Source organism: Pogoniulus pusillus, chromosome 43, assembly GCF_015220805.1.
Source record: "Pogoniulus pusillus isolate bPogPus1 chromosome 43, bPogPus1.pri, whole genome shotgun sequence".
NCBI lineage: Eukaryota > Metazoa > Chordata > Aves > Piciformes > Lybiidae > Pogoniulus > Pogoniulus pusillus.
The window spans coordinates 2,800,995-2,813,787 of NC_087306.1; the positions used below are offsets into that span (position 1 = coordinate 2,800,995).

Sequence of the window (12,793 nt, forward strand, 5' to 3'; positions counted from 1 at the left end):
GTCCTCACTACAAAACAGACTTTATTGCTTTGGAACCAGGAGAGGCTCTGGGCACAGCCTGGCACAGCTCAGCTGCTGCTGCAGCCCAGCAAGAGGGACCCAAGCAGGAGCTGCTGCCCCCAGCCCTGCTCCCACCCCAGCCCAAGGCCCCACAGGCTCCATCCCTGGAGCTGCAGGGACTGGAAAGCCTCAGCAGCCCCCGGGGCTGAGTGCCTGGAACTGGGCAGGGAGCAGGCAAGGGCTGGGCTGAGAGCTTGGCCCACGGTGCCAAGGAGGGCACTGTCCCCTCCCAGGGTGGCATTGTCCCCTCTTGGCCTGATTGGAGCCTCCCCTCCCCCCCACCCCAGGCCGTGGCAGAAGCCAAGTTCACAGCCTCAGCCTTGAGCCTCTCTCTTCCCTCCCCTCCCCCCCACCGTGGCCCCCAGGAGCTGCTCCAGGTCCTGGTGCCATGGGGCAGGAGGAGCTGCGGGGGCAGCGCTCAGCCCTGTGCCAGCCGCACAGACACCTCCCGGGCAAAGCCTTGGCCCTGGCAGAGCCTTGGCCCTGGCAGAGCCCCCAGGGGGAGGCAGAGGCAGCAGGGCAGGCTCACAGCAGCCTCCCACGGCACTCGATGGCTCCACAGCAGCACAGCAGCTCCTTGCCCTCCACGCTGCCCACCTCGTAGTTGTAGTCCCAGGTCAGCTCGGTGCCAGCACGGATCCTCCTGGGCACGGAGACAGCAGCAAGGGCATGGCACAGGAGCCCAGGCCTGAGCCAGCAGGGGCCAGAGGAGCTCTCTCTGCCTGCTCTCCTCTGCCCCAGCAAGGTCACAGCTGGATGCTGGGACCCCCAGTTTGAGAGGGGCTGGGAGCTGAGGAGGGGTGTGAGGATGCTGAGGGGACTGGAAGGAGGCTGAGGAGGGAAGGCTGAGCCCTGCCTGGGGCTGGGAGGCTGAGGAGGGAAGGCTGAGCCCTGCCTGGGGCTGGAAGGCTGAAGAGGGAAGGCTGAGCCCTGCCTGGGAGGCTGAGCCCTGCCTGGAGCTGGGAGGCTGAGGAGGGAAGGCTGAGCCCTGCCTGGGGCTGGGAGGCTGAGGAGGGAAGGCTGAGCCCTGCCTGGGGCTGGGAGGCTGAGGAGGGAAGGCTGAGCCCTGCCTGGGGCTGGGAGGCTGAGGAGGGAAGGCTGAGTCCTGCCTGGGAGGCTGAGGAGGGAAGGCTGAGCCCTGCCTGGGAGGCTGAGCCCTGCCTGGAGCTGGGAGGCTGAGGAGGGAAGGCTGAGCCCTGCCTGGGGCTGGGAGGCTGAGGAGGGAAGGCTGAGCCCTGCCTGGGGCTGGGAGGCTGAGGAGGGAAGGCTGAGTCCTGCCTGGGAGGCTGAGGAGGGAAGGCTGAGCCCTGCCTGGGGCTGGGAGCCTGCAGGAGAGCAGCCCCAGAGGGGACCTGAGCAGTGGCTGCAGACGTCTGAGGGGTGGAGGGCAAGAAGCAGGGCCCAGGCTCTGCCCAGTGGTGCCCTGTGATAGGGCAAAGGGGCACAAAGTGGAACCCAGGAGGGTCCCACCTCAGCATGAGGAGAAACTTCTGTGCTGTGAGGGTGCTGCAGGCCTGGAGCAGGCTGCCCAGAGAGGTTGTGTGGAGTCTCCTCCTTTGGGCACTTCCAAGCTCCACCTGAGTGTGGCCCTGGGTGCCCTGCCCTGGGTGCCCCTGGCCTGGCAGGGAGGGTTGGGCTGGATGAGCTCCAGAGGTCCCTTCCCAGCCCTGCACCATGCTCTGACTCTCTGAGGCAGAGTGGAGGGCACAGCTCTGCTGCCATCTGACCTCGGCCCAGCTCAGCTCAGCTCAGCCCAATCCAATCCAGCCCACCCCAACCCAACTCAGCTCAGCCCAATCCAGCCCAACCCAAGACAGCCCAACTCAATCCAACCCTGCTCAGCCCAACCCAATCCAACACAGCTCAGCCCAATCCAGCCCAACCCAAGACAGCCCAACTCAATCCAACCCTGCTCAGCCCAACCCAATCCAACACAGCTCAACCCAATCCAGCCCAACCCAATCCAATCCAGCCCAGCTCAGCCCAACCCAATCCAACACAGCTCAACCCAACCCAGCCCAACCCAATCCAATCCATCCCAGCTCAGCCCAACCCAATCCAGCCTAACCCAATCCAGCCCAGCCCAACCCAATCCAACCCAGCCCAGCTCAGCCCAGCTCAGCCCAATTCAACCCAAGACAGCCCAACCCAATCCAGCTCAGCCCAACCCAATCCAGCACAGCCCAATCCAATCCAGCCCAGCTCAGCCCAGCCCAACCCAATCCAACCCAGCTCAGCCCAGCCCAGCTCAGCCCAATTCAACCCAAGACAGCCCAACCCAATCCAGCACAGCCCAATCCAGCTCAGCCCAATCCAACCCAACCCAGCCCAACCCAATCCAATCCAGCCCAGCTCAGCCCAGCCCAACCCGATCCAACCCAATTCAATCCAGCCCAATCCAGCTCAGCCCAACCCAACCCAATCCAACCCAGCCCAACCCAACCCAATCCAGCTCAGCCCAGCCCAGCCCAATCCAACCCAACCCAACCCAATCCAGCTCAGCCCAGCCCAGCCCAGCCCAGGGCTGCTGCTTGTGCTGCTCTGGGGGCAGGCAGGGCCAAAGGTCCCTAAGGAGTCTCTGCTGTGAGCTCCACAGCAGTGCCCCAGAGGCACAGGGCAGGCACCCAGCATGGCCCCGGTGAGGGCTGGCACCCACCCAGCCCTGGCAGGGCCTGAGGCTGTGCAGGTGGCAGCAGAGCCTGCAGCAGAGCAGGGTCCTTGGCCAAGCTCCTGCCCGCTCAGGCTGGCAGCAGAGCAGGAGTAGGAACCCCCCCGGGGGGAGCTGCCCTCGCTGGAGGGGGCTCAAGGCCAGGCCGAGGGAGGGCTGGAGGCAGGCGGGCAGGGGGGAGGGGTCCCCGGCAGGGGCTGGCCCTGAGCTCCCCTCCCCCCGCGGCAGCCTGGGGCTGCTCTCACTCACTTGCTGGCGAAGAAAGCGACCCAGGGGAAGCGAAGGTCGTGAGTGTCCACGAAGACATTCTGCACGAAGAGGTTGGGGCTGCAGCTGTGCTGTGGGCAGAGGCAGCAGTGAGGGCAGGGAGAGGGCAGGGGAGAGGGCAGGGGAGAGGGCAGAGAGGGCAGGGAGAGGGCAGGGGAGAGGGCAGGGGAGAGGGCAGGGGAGAGGGCAGGGGAGAGGGCAGGGGAGGGGGAGCAGGGGAGAGGGCAGGGGAGGGGGAGCAGGGGGTTGTGGCAGGGAGAGAGGAGCAGGGGGAGAGGGGAGGAGGGGGGAGAGGGGAGGAGGGGGGAGAGGGGAGGAGGGGCGAGAGGGGGCAACAGGGGAAGAGAGGGGAAGAGGCGGGGGGAAGAGGGGAGCAGGGGGGAGAGAGGGGAGCAGGGGGAAGAGGGGAGCAGGGGAGGAGAGAGGGGAAGCAGGGGAGGAGAGAGGGGAAGCAGGAGAGGAGAGAGGGGAAGCAGGAGAGGAGAGAGGGGAAGCAGGGGGGGAGAGGGGGAGCTGGAGGAGCGAGGTAGAAGAGGGGAGAGGAGCAGCAGGAGCCCCTGGAACACCTCCAGGCTTGGAGCCTCCACAACCTCCCTGGGGAACCTGTTCCAGAGCCTCCCGGGGGTGAATTTCCTCCTCCTGCCTCCCCTCTCCCAGCTCAGAGCCTTTCTCCCTCCTCCTGGCACCCCAAGCCCTTGTCCCAAGTCCTTCCCCAGCTCTCCTGCAGCCCCTTTGGGCACTGCCAGCCTGCTCTGAGCTCTCCCTGCAGCCTTCTCTCCTCCAGCCTGACCAACCCTAGCTCCCTCCCAGCACTCTCAAGCTGTGCCAGGGCAGGCTGAGGCTGGGTGTGAGGAGGAAGCTGTTGGCAGAGAGAGTGATTGGCACTGGCATGGGCTGCCCAGGGAGGTGGTGCAGTGCCCATGGCTGAGGGTGCTGAAGCCAAGGCTGGCTGAGGGCACTGAGTGCCATGGTCTGGTTGGTTGGGCAGGGCTTGGGGAGAGGTTGGCATGGCTGAGCCTGGAGCTCTCTGCCAGCCTGCCTGGCTCTGGGACTCAATCCATGAACCTAAACTGCTCCCAGGAAGGCATTCAGGGGGCACTGAAGGACACAAACTGCTCCCAGGAAGGCACTCAGGGGGCACTGAGGGACACAAACTGCTCCCCCCACCCTCATGTAGCTATTGGGCACCCTGAGGGGATCCAAATCCCAGCCATGAGGGCACTCAAGGGGCACTGAGGGACACAAACTGCTGCCATGAGGGCACTCAGGGGGCACTGAGGGACACAAACTGCTGCCATGAGGGCACTCAGGGGGCACTGAAGGACAAAAACTGCTCCCAGGAAGGCACTCAGGGGGCACTGAGGGACACAAACTGCTCTCCCCCACCCTCATGTAGCTGTTGGGCACCCTGAGGGGATCCAAATCCCAGCCATGAGGGCACTCAGGGGGCACTGAGGGACACAAACTGCTGCCATGAGGGCACTCAGGGGGCACTGAGGGACACAAACTGCTGCCATGAGGGCACTCAGGGGGCACTGAGGGACACAAACTGCTCTCCCCCACCCTCATGTAGCTGTTGGGCACCCTGGCTCTGGGCTGCTTTCTGGCTGTGGCCCTGCCATTGCCCTTCCTCGGGCCACCAGGGGTGCTGTGGTGCCACTCACGTTGAGGTATCTGCCCAGGTTGCCCTCCAGCTTGGCATCGATGATGTAGCAGGACTCCTCCCCGTCGTAGAACTGCCTGGTGGTCCTGTGTGCCGCTGCCCCCTCGCCCTTCTCGCCCCCTGCCAGGCTGCTGGACTTGATGGCGATGCCGTGGGTGGACTTAAGGGCAAAGCCACGAGTGGACTTCACTGCCACCTGCCTCTTGGGGGGCCCTGCTGGCAGAGAGGAGCGAGCCCTGCCCGAGCCTGCCAGCAGAGCCCCTGCAGGACAGCCCCGAGGGGCAGGCTGCAGGCAGCCCCCGGAGCTGAGAGCCCAGGAGAGACCCCAGGAGAGGCTGCAGGAGAGACCCTGGGAGAGGCTGCAGGAGAGACCCTGGGAGAGACCCCGGGAGAGACCCCGGGAGAGACCCTGGGAGAGACCCCGGGAGAGACCCTGGGAGAGGCTGCAGGAGAGACCCCGGGAGAGACCCTGGGAGAGGCTGCAGGAGAGACCCCGGGAGAGACCCTGGGAGAGGCTGCAGGAGAGACCCCAGGAGAGACCCCGGGAGAGACCCCGGGAGAGGCTGCAGGAGAGACCCCAGGAGAGACCCTGGGAGAGGCTGCAGGAGAGACCCTGGGAGAGACCCCGGGAGAGGCTGCAGGAGAGACCCCGGGAGAGACCCTGGGAGAGGCTGCAGGAGAGACCCTGGGAGAGACCCCGGGAGAGGCTGCAGGAGAGACCCCAGGAGAGACCCTGGGAGAGGCTGCAGGAGAGACCCCGGGAGAGACCCCGGGAGAGGCTGCAGGAGAGCTCTCAGGAGAGCCCTGAGGAGAGGCTGCAGGAGAGACCCCAGGAGAGCCCTGCAGGATCTCAGGACTTGAAAGCCCCCAGAGGAGGCTCCACAACCTCTCTGGGCCTCCAGCCCCAGCCTTGCTCCTGCCTGCCCCTGCCTGCAGCAGCAGCTCTGCTCTGTGGACCAGGGGAAGGCTGTGCTGGGAGGGAGCCCAAAGCTGCTCCAGCTGCCAGCCCCTGCCCTGCCCAGGGCTGCCCAAGGCCTCTGCCAGCCTGGCACAGCCTCAGCCCTCCTGCCCCACTCCTGCCGTGCCTGGCCCTGCCCTCCAGGCCGTGCTCAGCTGAAGGCTTCCTCTCATCCTCTTCCTCACCTGACCCAAATGAAGGCTTCCTCTCATCCTCTTCCTCACCTGACCCAGATGAAGGCTTCTTTCTCTCCCCCTCTTCCTCACCTGACCCAGATGAAGGCTTCCTCTCCCCCTCTTCCTCACCTGACCCAGATGAAGGCTTCTTTCTCTCCCCCTCTTCCTCACCTGACCCAGATGAAGGCTTCCTCTCCCCCTCTTCCTCACCTGGCCTAGATGAAGGCTTCTCCCTCTCCCCCTCTTCCTCACCTGAGCCAGATGAAGGCTTCTTCCTCTTCCCTCTTCCTCACCTGGCCCAGATGAAGGCTTCTCCCTCTCCCCCTCTTCCTCACCTGAGCCAGATGAAGGCTTCTTCCTCTCCTGCTCTTCCTCACCTGACCCAGATGAAGGCTTCTTCCTCTCCCCCTCTTCCTCACCTGGCCCAGATGAAGGCTTCTCCCTCTCACCCTCTTCCTCACCTGAGCCAGCTCACTACTCCCTCTCCTGCTCTTCCTCACCTGAGCCTGCTGAAGGCTTCTTCCTCTCCCCTCTTCCTCACCTGGCCCAGATGAAGGCTTCTTCCTCTCCCCTCTTCCTCACCTGAGCCAGCTGCAGGGTTCTTCTTCTCCTCCTCCTCCTCAGAGCCAGAGGAGATGGTCTGGATGTCGTCGCTGTCGTTGGCAGTGCCCTGGGGCTGCCCTGCTGCCCCCTGCCCGTTCTCCCCTTCGCTCTCTGTGCTGCTGGACAGGGTCAGGATGTCCTGCAGGGAGGCAACAACAGCTCCAGGCCTCTGCAGCCCTCTGCAGGGCTCCCTTGGGTGTGTCCCCCCCCAACTCCCACCCCCTCCTCGGATTTTGCTCTCTGAGCTCTGGGAGGCCCTTTTGGAAGAGGCTCACAGAGGAGGACTCCACAGTGACAAAATCAGAGCATGGCCTGGGTGGGAAGGGAGCTCAGAGCTCATCTGCCCCGGGCAGGGACAGCTCTCAGCTGGGTCAGGCTGCCCAAGGCCTTGTGTGAGCAGAGCAAACAGCACAGGAGCTCCACTCACAGCCCAGAGGCTGAGCCAGCAGCAGCCTGCACCAGGAGGAGCTCTGGGATGGGGGCTGCAGGGATGGGAGGAGACCCCCAAAAGCCAAAGCTTAGCCCCAAAGGCAAAGCTCAGCCCCAAAAGACAAAGCTCAGCCCAAAGGCAAAGCTCAGCCCAAAGGCAAAGCTCAGCTCCAAAAGCCAAAGCTCAGCCCCAAAGGCAAAGCTCAGCCCCAAAAGACAAAGCTCAGCCCAAAGGCAAAGCTCAGCTCCAAAAGCCAAAGCTCAGCCCCAAAGGCAAAGCTCAGCCCCAAAGGCAAAGCTCAGCCCCAAAGGCCAAAGCTCAGCCCCAAAAGCCAAAGCTCAGCCCCAAAGGCAAAGCTCAGCCCCAAAAGCCAAAGCTCAGCCCCAAAGGCCAAAGCTCAGCCCAAAGGCCAAAGCTCAGCCCCAAAGGCAAAGCTCAGCCCAAAGGCCAAAGCTCAGCCCCAAAGGCCAAAGCTCAGCCCAAAGGCAAAGCTTAGCCCCAAAGGCAAAGCTCAGCTCCAAAAGCCAAAGCTCAGCCCCAGAGGCCAAAGCTCAGCCCCAAAGGCCAAAGCTCAGCCCCAAAGGCAAAGCTCAGCCCCAAAAGCCAAAGCTCAGCCCAAAGGCAAAGCTCAGCCCCAAAGGCCAAAGCTCAGCCCCAAAGCCAAAGCTCAGCCCCAAAGGCCAAAGCTCAGCCCCAAAGCCAAAGCTCAGCCCCAAAGGCCAAAGCTCAGCTCCAAAAGCCAAAGCTCAGCCCCAGAGGCCAAAGCTCAGCCCCAAAGGCCAAAGCTCAGCCCCAAAAGCCAAAGCTCAGCCCCAAAGCCAAAGCTCAGCCCCAAAGGCCAAAGCTCAGCCCCAAAGGCCAAAGCTCAGCCCCAAAGGCCAAAGCTCAGCCCCAAAGGCAAAGCTCAGCCCCAAAGGACAAAGCTCAGCCCAGGATCAGTTCCTCAACCACAGAACCACGAAGGAAATCAACTCCCCCTGCCCCAGGAAAGAGCCACAAAGCTCTGCCCCAGGGCTCAGCTGGGGCATGCCAGGGGGGGACACTGTGGGGTGCTGGCAGGGGGGGAGATGCTGTGGGGCTGGTGCCAGCTGCTTTAGCTCAGTGGGGGCTGGCACAGGCAGGGAGTGCCCTGTACCAGTGCTCAGCTGGGAGATGAGTGCCCTGTGCCAGTGCACAGCTGGCAAATGAATGCCCTGTACCAGTGCACAGCTGGCAAATGAGTGCCCTGTGCCAGTGCTCAGCTGGGAGATGCCAGGGAGGGACACTATGAGGATGCTGGCAGGGGGATACTGGGTGGGGGGGGTGGTGTGAGGCTGGTGCCAGCTGCTTTAGCTCAGTGGGGGCTGGCACAGGCAGGGAGTGCCCTGTACCAGTGCTCAGCTGGGAGATGAGTGCCCTGTGCCAGTGCACAGCTGGGAGATGCCAGGGAGGGACACTATGAGGATGCTGGCAGGGGGATACTGGGTGGGGGGGGGTGGTGTGAGGCTGGTGCCAGCTGCTTTAGCTCAGTGGGGGCTGGCACGGGCAGGGAGTGCCCTGTACCAGTGCTCAGCTGGGAGATGAGTGCCCTGTGCCAGGGCACAGCTGGGAGATGCCAGGGAGGGACACTATGAGGATGCTGGCAGGGGGATACTGGGTGGGGGGGGGTGGTGTGAGGCTGGTGCCAGCTGCTTTAGCTCAGTGGGGGCTGGCACAGGCAGGGAGTGCCCTGTACCAGTGCTCAGCTGGGGGATGCCGGAGAGGGAGGATGCTGGGGGTGGGGACGCTGGTGGGAGGGGCTGGGAGATGGTGGAGAGGGAGGATGCTGGGGGTGGGGATGCTGGTGGGAGGGGCTGGTGCCAGCTGCTTTACCTCGGTGGAGGCTGGCACGGGCAGGGAGTGCCTCCTGCTCTGCAGCAGTGCTGTCTTGCTCAGTGGCCTCTGCACCCCCTCCAGCTTGGGGGGGCTGGGGTTGTAGCCATACATCCTGCCCAGCTCGGTCAGCCTGGGGGGAAAGGACAGCTGCAGGGCACAGCTGCAGGGCACAGCTGCCAGGACACAGCTGCAGGGCACAGCTGCAGGGCACAGCTGCCAGGACACAGCTGCCAGGACACAGCTGCAGGGCACAGCTGCAGGGCACAGCTGCCAGGACACAGCTGCCAGGACACAGCTGCCAGGACACAGCTGCCAGGACACAGCTGCCAGGACACAGCTGCAGGTCCCTCCTCGAGGAGTGGCCCCAGGATAAGGTAGAGGCACTGGGGCCAGGCCCAGAGCTGGGCATGCCCAAGGTGCCAGGGGTGAGAGGCAGCTCTGGAGCTGCAGAGCTTCGTTCCCAGACATCTTTGGCCAGGGACAACAGCAGGGAAAGGACAATGCCAGGAGCCTTACCCAGGAATTTTGCCTGGCTCCTCAGGTTCCTGCCAAGGGGAGAAGCAGAGGAGGTTAAGATCAGAGCACCCAGACTGGGTTGGGCTGGAAATGACCTCCAAGAGCCTCCAGTGCCAACCCCCAGCTGTGCCCAGGGACACCTCCACTAAGGCCAAGCCCTCCAGCCACAACCTCCCTGGGCAACCTGTGCCAGGCTCTCCCCAAGAGCTTCTTGCCACGACCAAAGCCCTCCCAAACCACAACCCCCAAATGCCCTCTGCAGACCCAGCCCCCAGCTGTGCCCAGGGACACCTCCACCAAGGCTCCCTCCAGCCACAACCTCCCTGGGCAACCTGTGCCAGGCTCTCCCCAAGAGCTTCTTGCCACAACCAAAGCCCTCCCAAACCACAACCCCCAAATGCCCTCTGCAGACCCAGCCCCCAGCTATGCCCAGGGACACCTCCACCAAGGCTCCCTCCAGCCACAACCTCCCTGGGCAACCTGTGCCAGGCTCTCCCCAAGAGCTTCTTGCCACGACCAAAGCCCTCCCAAACCACAACCCCCAAATGCCCTCTGCAGACCCAGCCCCCAGCTGTGCCCAGCTGAAAGCAGCAGGGGCAGGGGCTGGGGAGGGGCACAACTCTCCCACCTCCCCCATCCCTCCCTCTCCTCTTACCTCCTTCCTCACCCCCTTCAGCTCCTCCTTTGGCTCGGGCAAAGCAGGGGCAGAACTCTTCTCCCTCTCCCCCTGCGGCTCCGTCTTGGCAGCTTTGACCTCTCCTCCTCCTCCTCCTCCCCCTCCTCCTCCTCCTCCTCCTCCTCCTCCTCCTCCTCCTCCTCCTCCTCCTCCTCCCTCCTCGCTCAGCTTGCAGGAGGAGGCAGAATCCTGCTCCTGGAAGCCCTCAGCCATGCCGCTGGAGCTCAACCAAGAGGCCACTTTATTCTTGGGGGTCTCCTCGGTGCCTGGCAGCTTGCAGGGGGCCGCAGCTGGCCCCTCCTCGTGGCTGAGCTGGCGCTGGGGGCCGGAGTCCTTGGAGGCTGTCTCGGAGGGGCCATGGTCGCGCTGGCCGCGGGTCTGGCGCCTGGTGGCGTAGCTGCGCCACACCGAACCGGCGCCGAAGTCCTCGTCCTTGCCGAAGTTGTCGTCGGAGCTGTCCTCGTTGGATTCCTCCTGCTCCTCCGTGCCTGTGTTCTCCTCCTCGTCGTCCTTCAGGTCCACGCCGCTGCTGTCGGAGGAGCATTTGGCGTCGCTCTCGTAGCCCTCCTTGAAGTTCTCCACGCTCTCGATGTGGTCCAGGTTGGCGAAGTATTCATCGCCCATCTCCAGCCCCTCCTTGTCCGCGAAGTCGTCCGTCAGGATCTTCCCTGCGGGCACCGAGAGGCGGTGGGGGAGGGGTGGGATGCTTGGGGAGGGGCTGGAGGTGGGTGGGAGGCTCCGGATGGGATGGGATGCTCGGGGAGGGGCTGGAGGTGGGTGGGAGGCTCCTGCGGGGATGGGATGCTTGGGGAGGGGCTGGAGGCGGGTGGGAGGCTCCTGCGGGGATGGGATGCTTGGGGAGGGGCTGGAGGTGGGTGGGAGGCTCCGGATAGGATGGGATGCTCGGGGAGGGGCTGGAGGTGGGTGGGAGGCTCCGGATGGGATGGGATGCTCGGGGAGGGGCTGGAGGAGGTTGGGAGGCTCCTGCGGGGATGGGATGCTCGGGGAGGGGCTGGAGGTGGGTGGGAGGCTCCTGCGGGGATGGGATGCTTGGGGAGGGGCTGGAGGCGGGTGGGAGGCTCCTGCGGGGATGGGATGCTCGGGGAGGGGCTGGAGGAGGTTGGGAGGCTCCTGCGGGGATGGGATGCTCGGGGAGGGGCTGGAGGAGGTTGGGAGGCTCCTGCGGGGATGGGATGCTCGGGGAGGGGCTGGAGGCGGGTGGGAGGCTCCTGCGGGGATGGGATGCTCGGGGAGGGGCTGGAGGCGGGTGGGAGGCTCCTGCGGGGATGGGATGCTCGGGGAGGAGATTCCTGCTGGGATGGGATGCTCGGGGAGGAGATTCCTGCGGGGATGGGATGCTCGGGGAGGGGCTGGAGGAGGGTAGGAAGCTCCTGATGGGATGGGATGCTCGGGGACGGGCTGGAGGAGGTTAGGAGGCTACTGCTGGGATGGGATGCTCCGGGAGGAGATTCCTGCTGGGACGGGCTGCTAAGGGAGGGGCTGGAGGAGATTGGGAGGCTCCTGCGGGGATGGGATGCTCGGGGAGGGAGGGGAAGAGGGGGAGGAGGGGAGGGAGGGAGGGAGGGAGGGAAGGAGGGAGGGAAGGAGGGAGGGAAGGAGGGAGGGAAGGAGGGAGGGAAGGAGGGAGGGAAGGAGGGAGGGAAGGAGGGAGGGAAGGAGGGAGGGAAGGAGGGAGGGAAGGAGGGAGGGAAGGAGGGAGGGAAGGAGGGAGGGAAGGAGGGAGGGAAGGAGGGAGGGAAGGAGGGAGGGAAGGAGGGAGGGAAGGAGGGAGGGAACGAGGGAGGGAACGAGGGAGGGAACGAGGGAGGGAACGAGGGAGGGAACGAGGGAGGGAACGAGGGAGGGAACGAGGGAGGGAACGAGGGAGGGAACGAGGGAGGGAACGAGGGAGGGAACGAGGGAGGGAACGAGGGAGGGAACGAGGGAGGGAACGAGGGAGGGAACGAGGGAGGGAACGAGGGAGGGAACGAGGGAGGGAACGAGGGAGGGAACGAGGGAGGGAACGAGGGAGGGAACGAGGGAGCCTGCGGAGCTGGCAGCGCTGGGCAGGGCCGGGCAGGGCCGGGCAGGGCGGGGGCAGGGCCGGGTCCTACCCGCGTAGATGCAGACGAAGGAGCCTTTGGCGATGTCGTCGAGGCAGCGAATGCCCCAGCCCTTGTTCTGCGTCTTGAAGAGCTGCAGCCGCACCTGCAGGCCGTGCTGCACCAGGCGGTTGGTGCACATGTTGACGTTGCACTTGCAGCGCTTGTTGCATTCGTACACCCTGCAGGGGAGGGGAGGGGAGGAGCAGGGCACAGCTCGCAGCGGGCAGCAGCAGCCCCGGGGCAAAGCGGTGCTGAAAGCGGAGACGCCAAAGGAGGCTGCAAAGAGAAGCTGAGCAAAGGGGGTGGGGAAGGGCAGAGAGTGGGAGGAAAGGTCCTGGAAAGGGGATAGGGAGGGTCTGGAAAGGGGGAGAGGGAGGGCTTGGAAAGGGGGAGAGGGAGGGTCTGGAAAGGGGAGAGGGAGGGCCTGGAAAGGGGGAGAGGGAGGGGCTGGAAGGGGGGACAGGGAGGGGCTGGAAGGGGGGACAGGGAGGGGCAGGAAGGGGGATAGGGAGGGGCTGGAAGGGGGATAGGGAGGGGCTGGAAGGGGGATAGGGAGGGGCTGGAAAGGAGGAGAGGGAGGGCCTGGAAAGGGCAACAGAGAGGTCCCGGAAGGGGACAGGTTGCTCAGCTCCTGGGAGAGAAGCCCCTGGAAGGAACTGGGAGCTCCTGTCGAGGCCAGTGGAGGCTACAAGGGCCTGGAGCAGCTCTGGGAGGAGCAAAGGCTGAGCCCTGAGGCTGAGAGCCTGCAGGAGAGCAGCCCCAGAGAGGATCTGCTCAGTGCTCAGCAAGTGCTAAAGGGTGGGGGGCAAGAGGCTGG

General features: G+C 64.9%; 1 protein-coding gene across 1 annotated transcript in view; it reads right to left on the reverse strand.

Annotated features, from left to right (window-relative positions):
* Nucleotides 1-496: 496 nt before the first annotated feature.
* The window catches only part of SETDB1 (SET domain bifurcated histone lysine methyltransferase 1), a 40,371-nt gene continuing 28,074 nt past the window's right edge, over nucleotides 497-12,793 (reverse strand). The window contains 8 exon segments of the mRNA XM_064175947.1: nucleotides 497-703; nucleotides 2,978-3,066; nucleotides 4,660-4,871; nucleotides 6,375-6,534; nucleotides 8,677-8,809; nucleotides 9,196-9,224; nucleotides 9,851-10,539; nucleotides 11,986-12,155. Coding sequence (XP_064032017.1) covers nucleotides 586-703; nucleotides 2,978-3,066; nucleotides 4,660-4,871; nucleotides 6,375-6,534; nucleotides 8,677-8,809; nucleotides 9,196-9,224; nucleotides 9,851-10,539; nucleotides 11,986-12,155 — 1,600 coding nt within the window. The 3' untranslated portion in view covers nucleotides 497-585.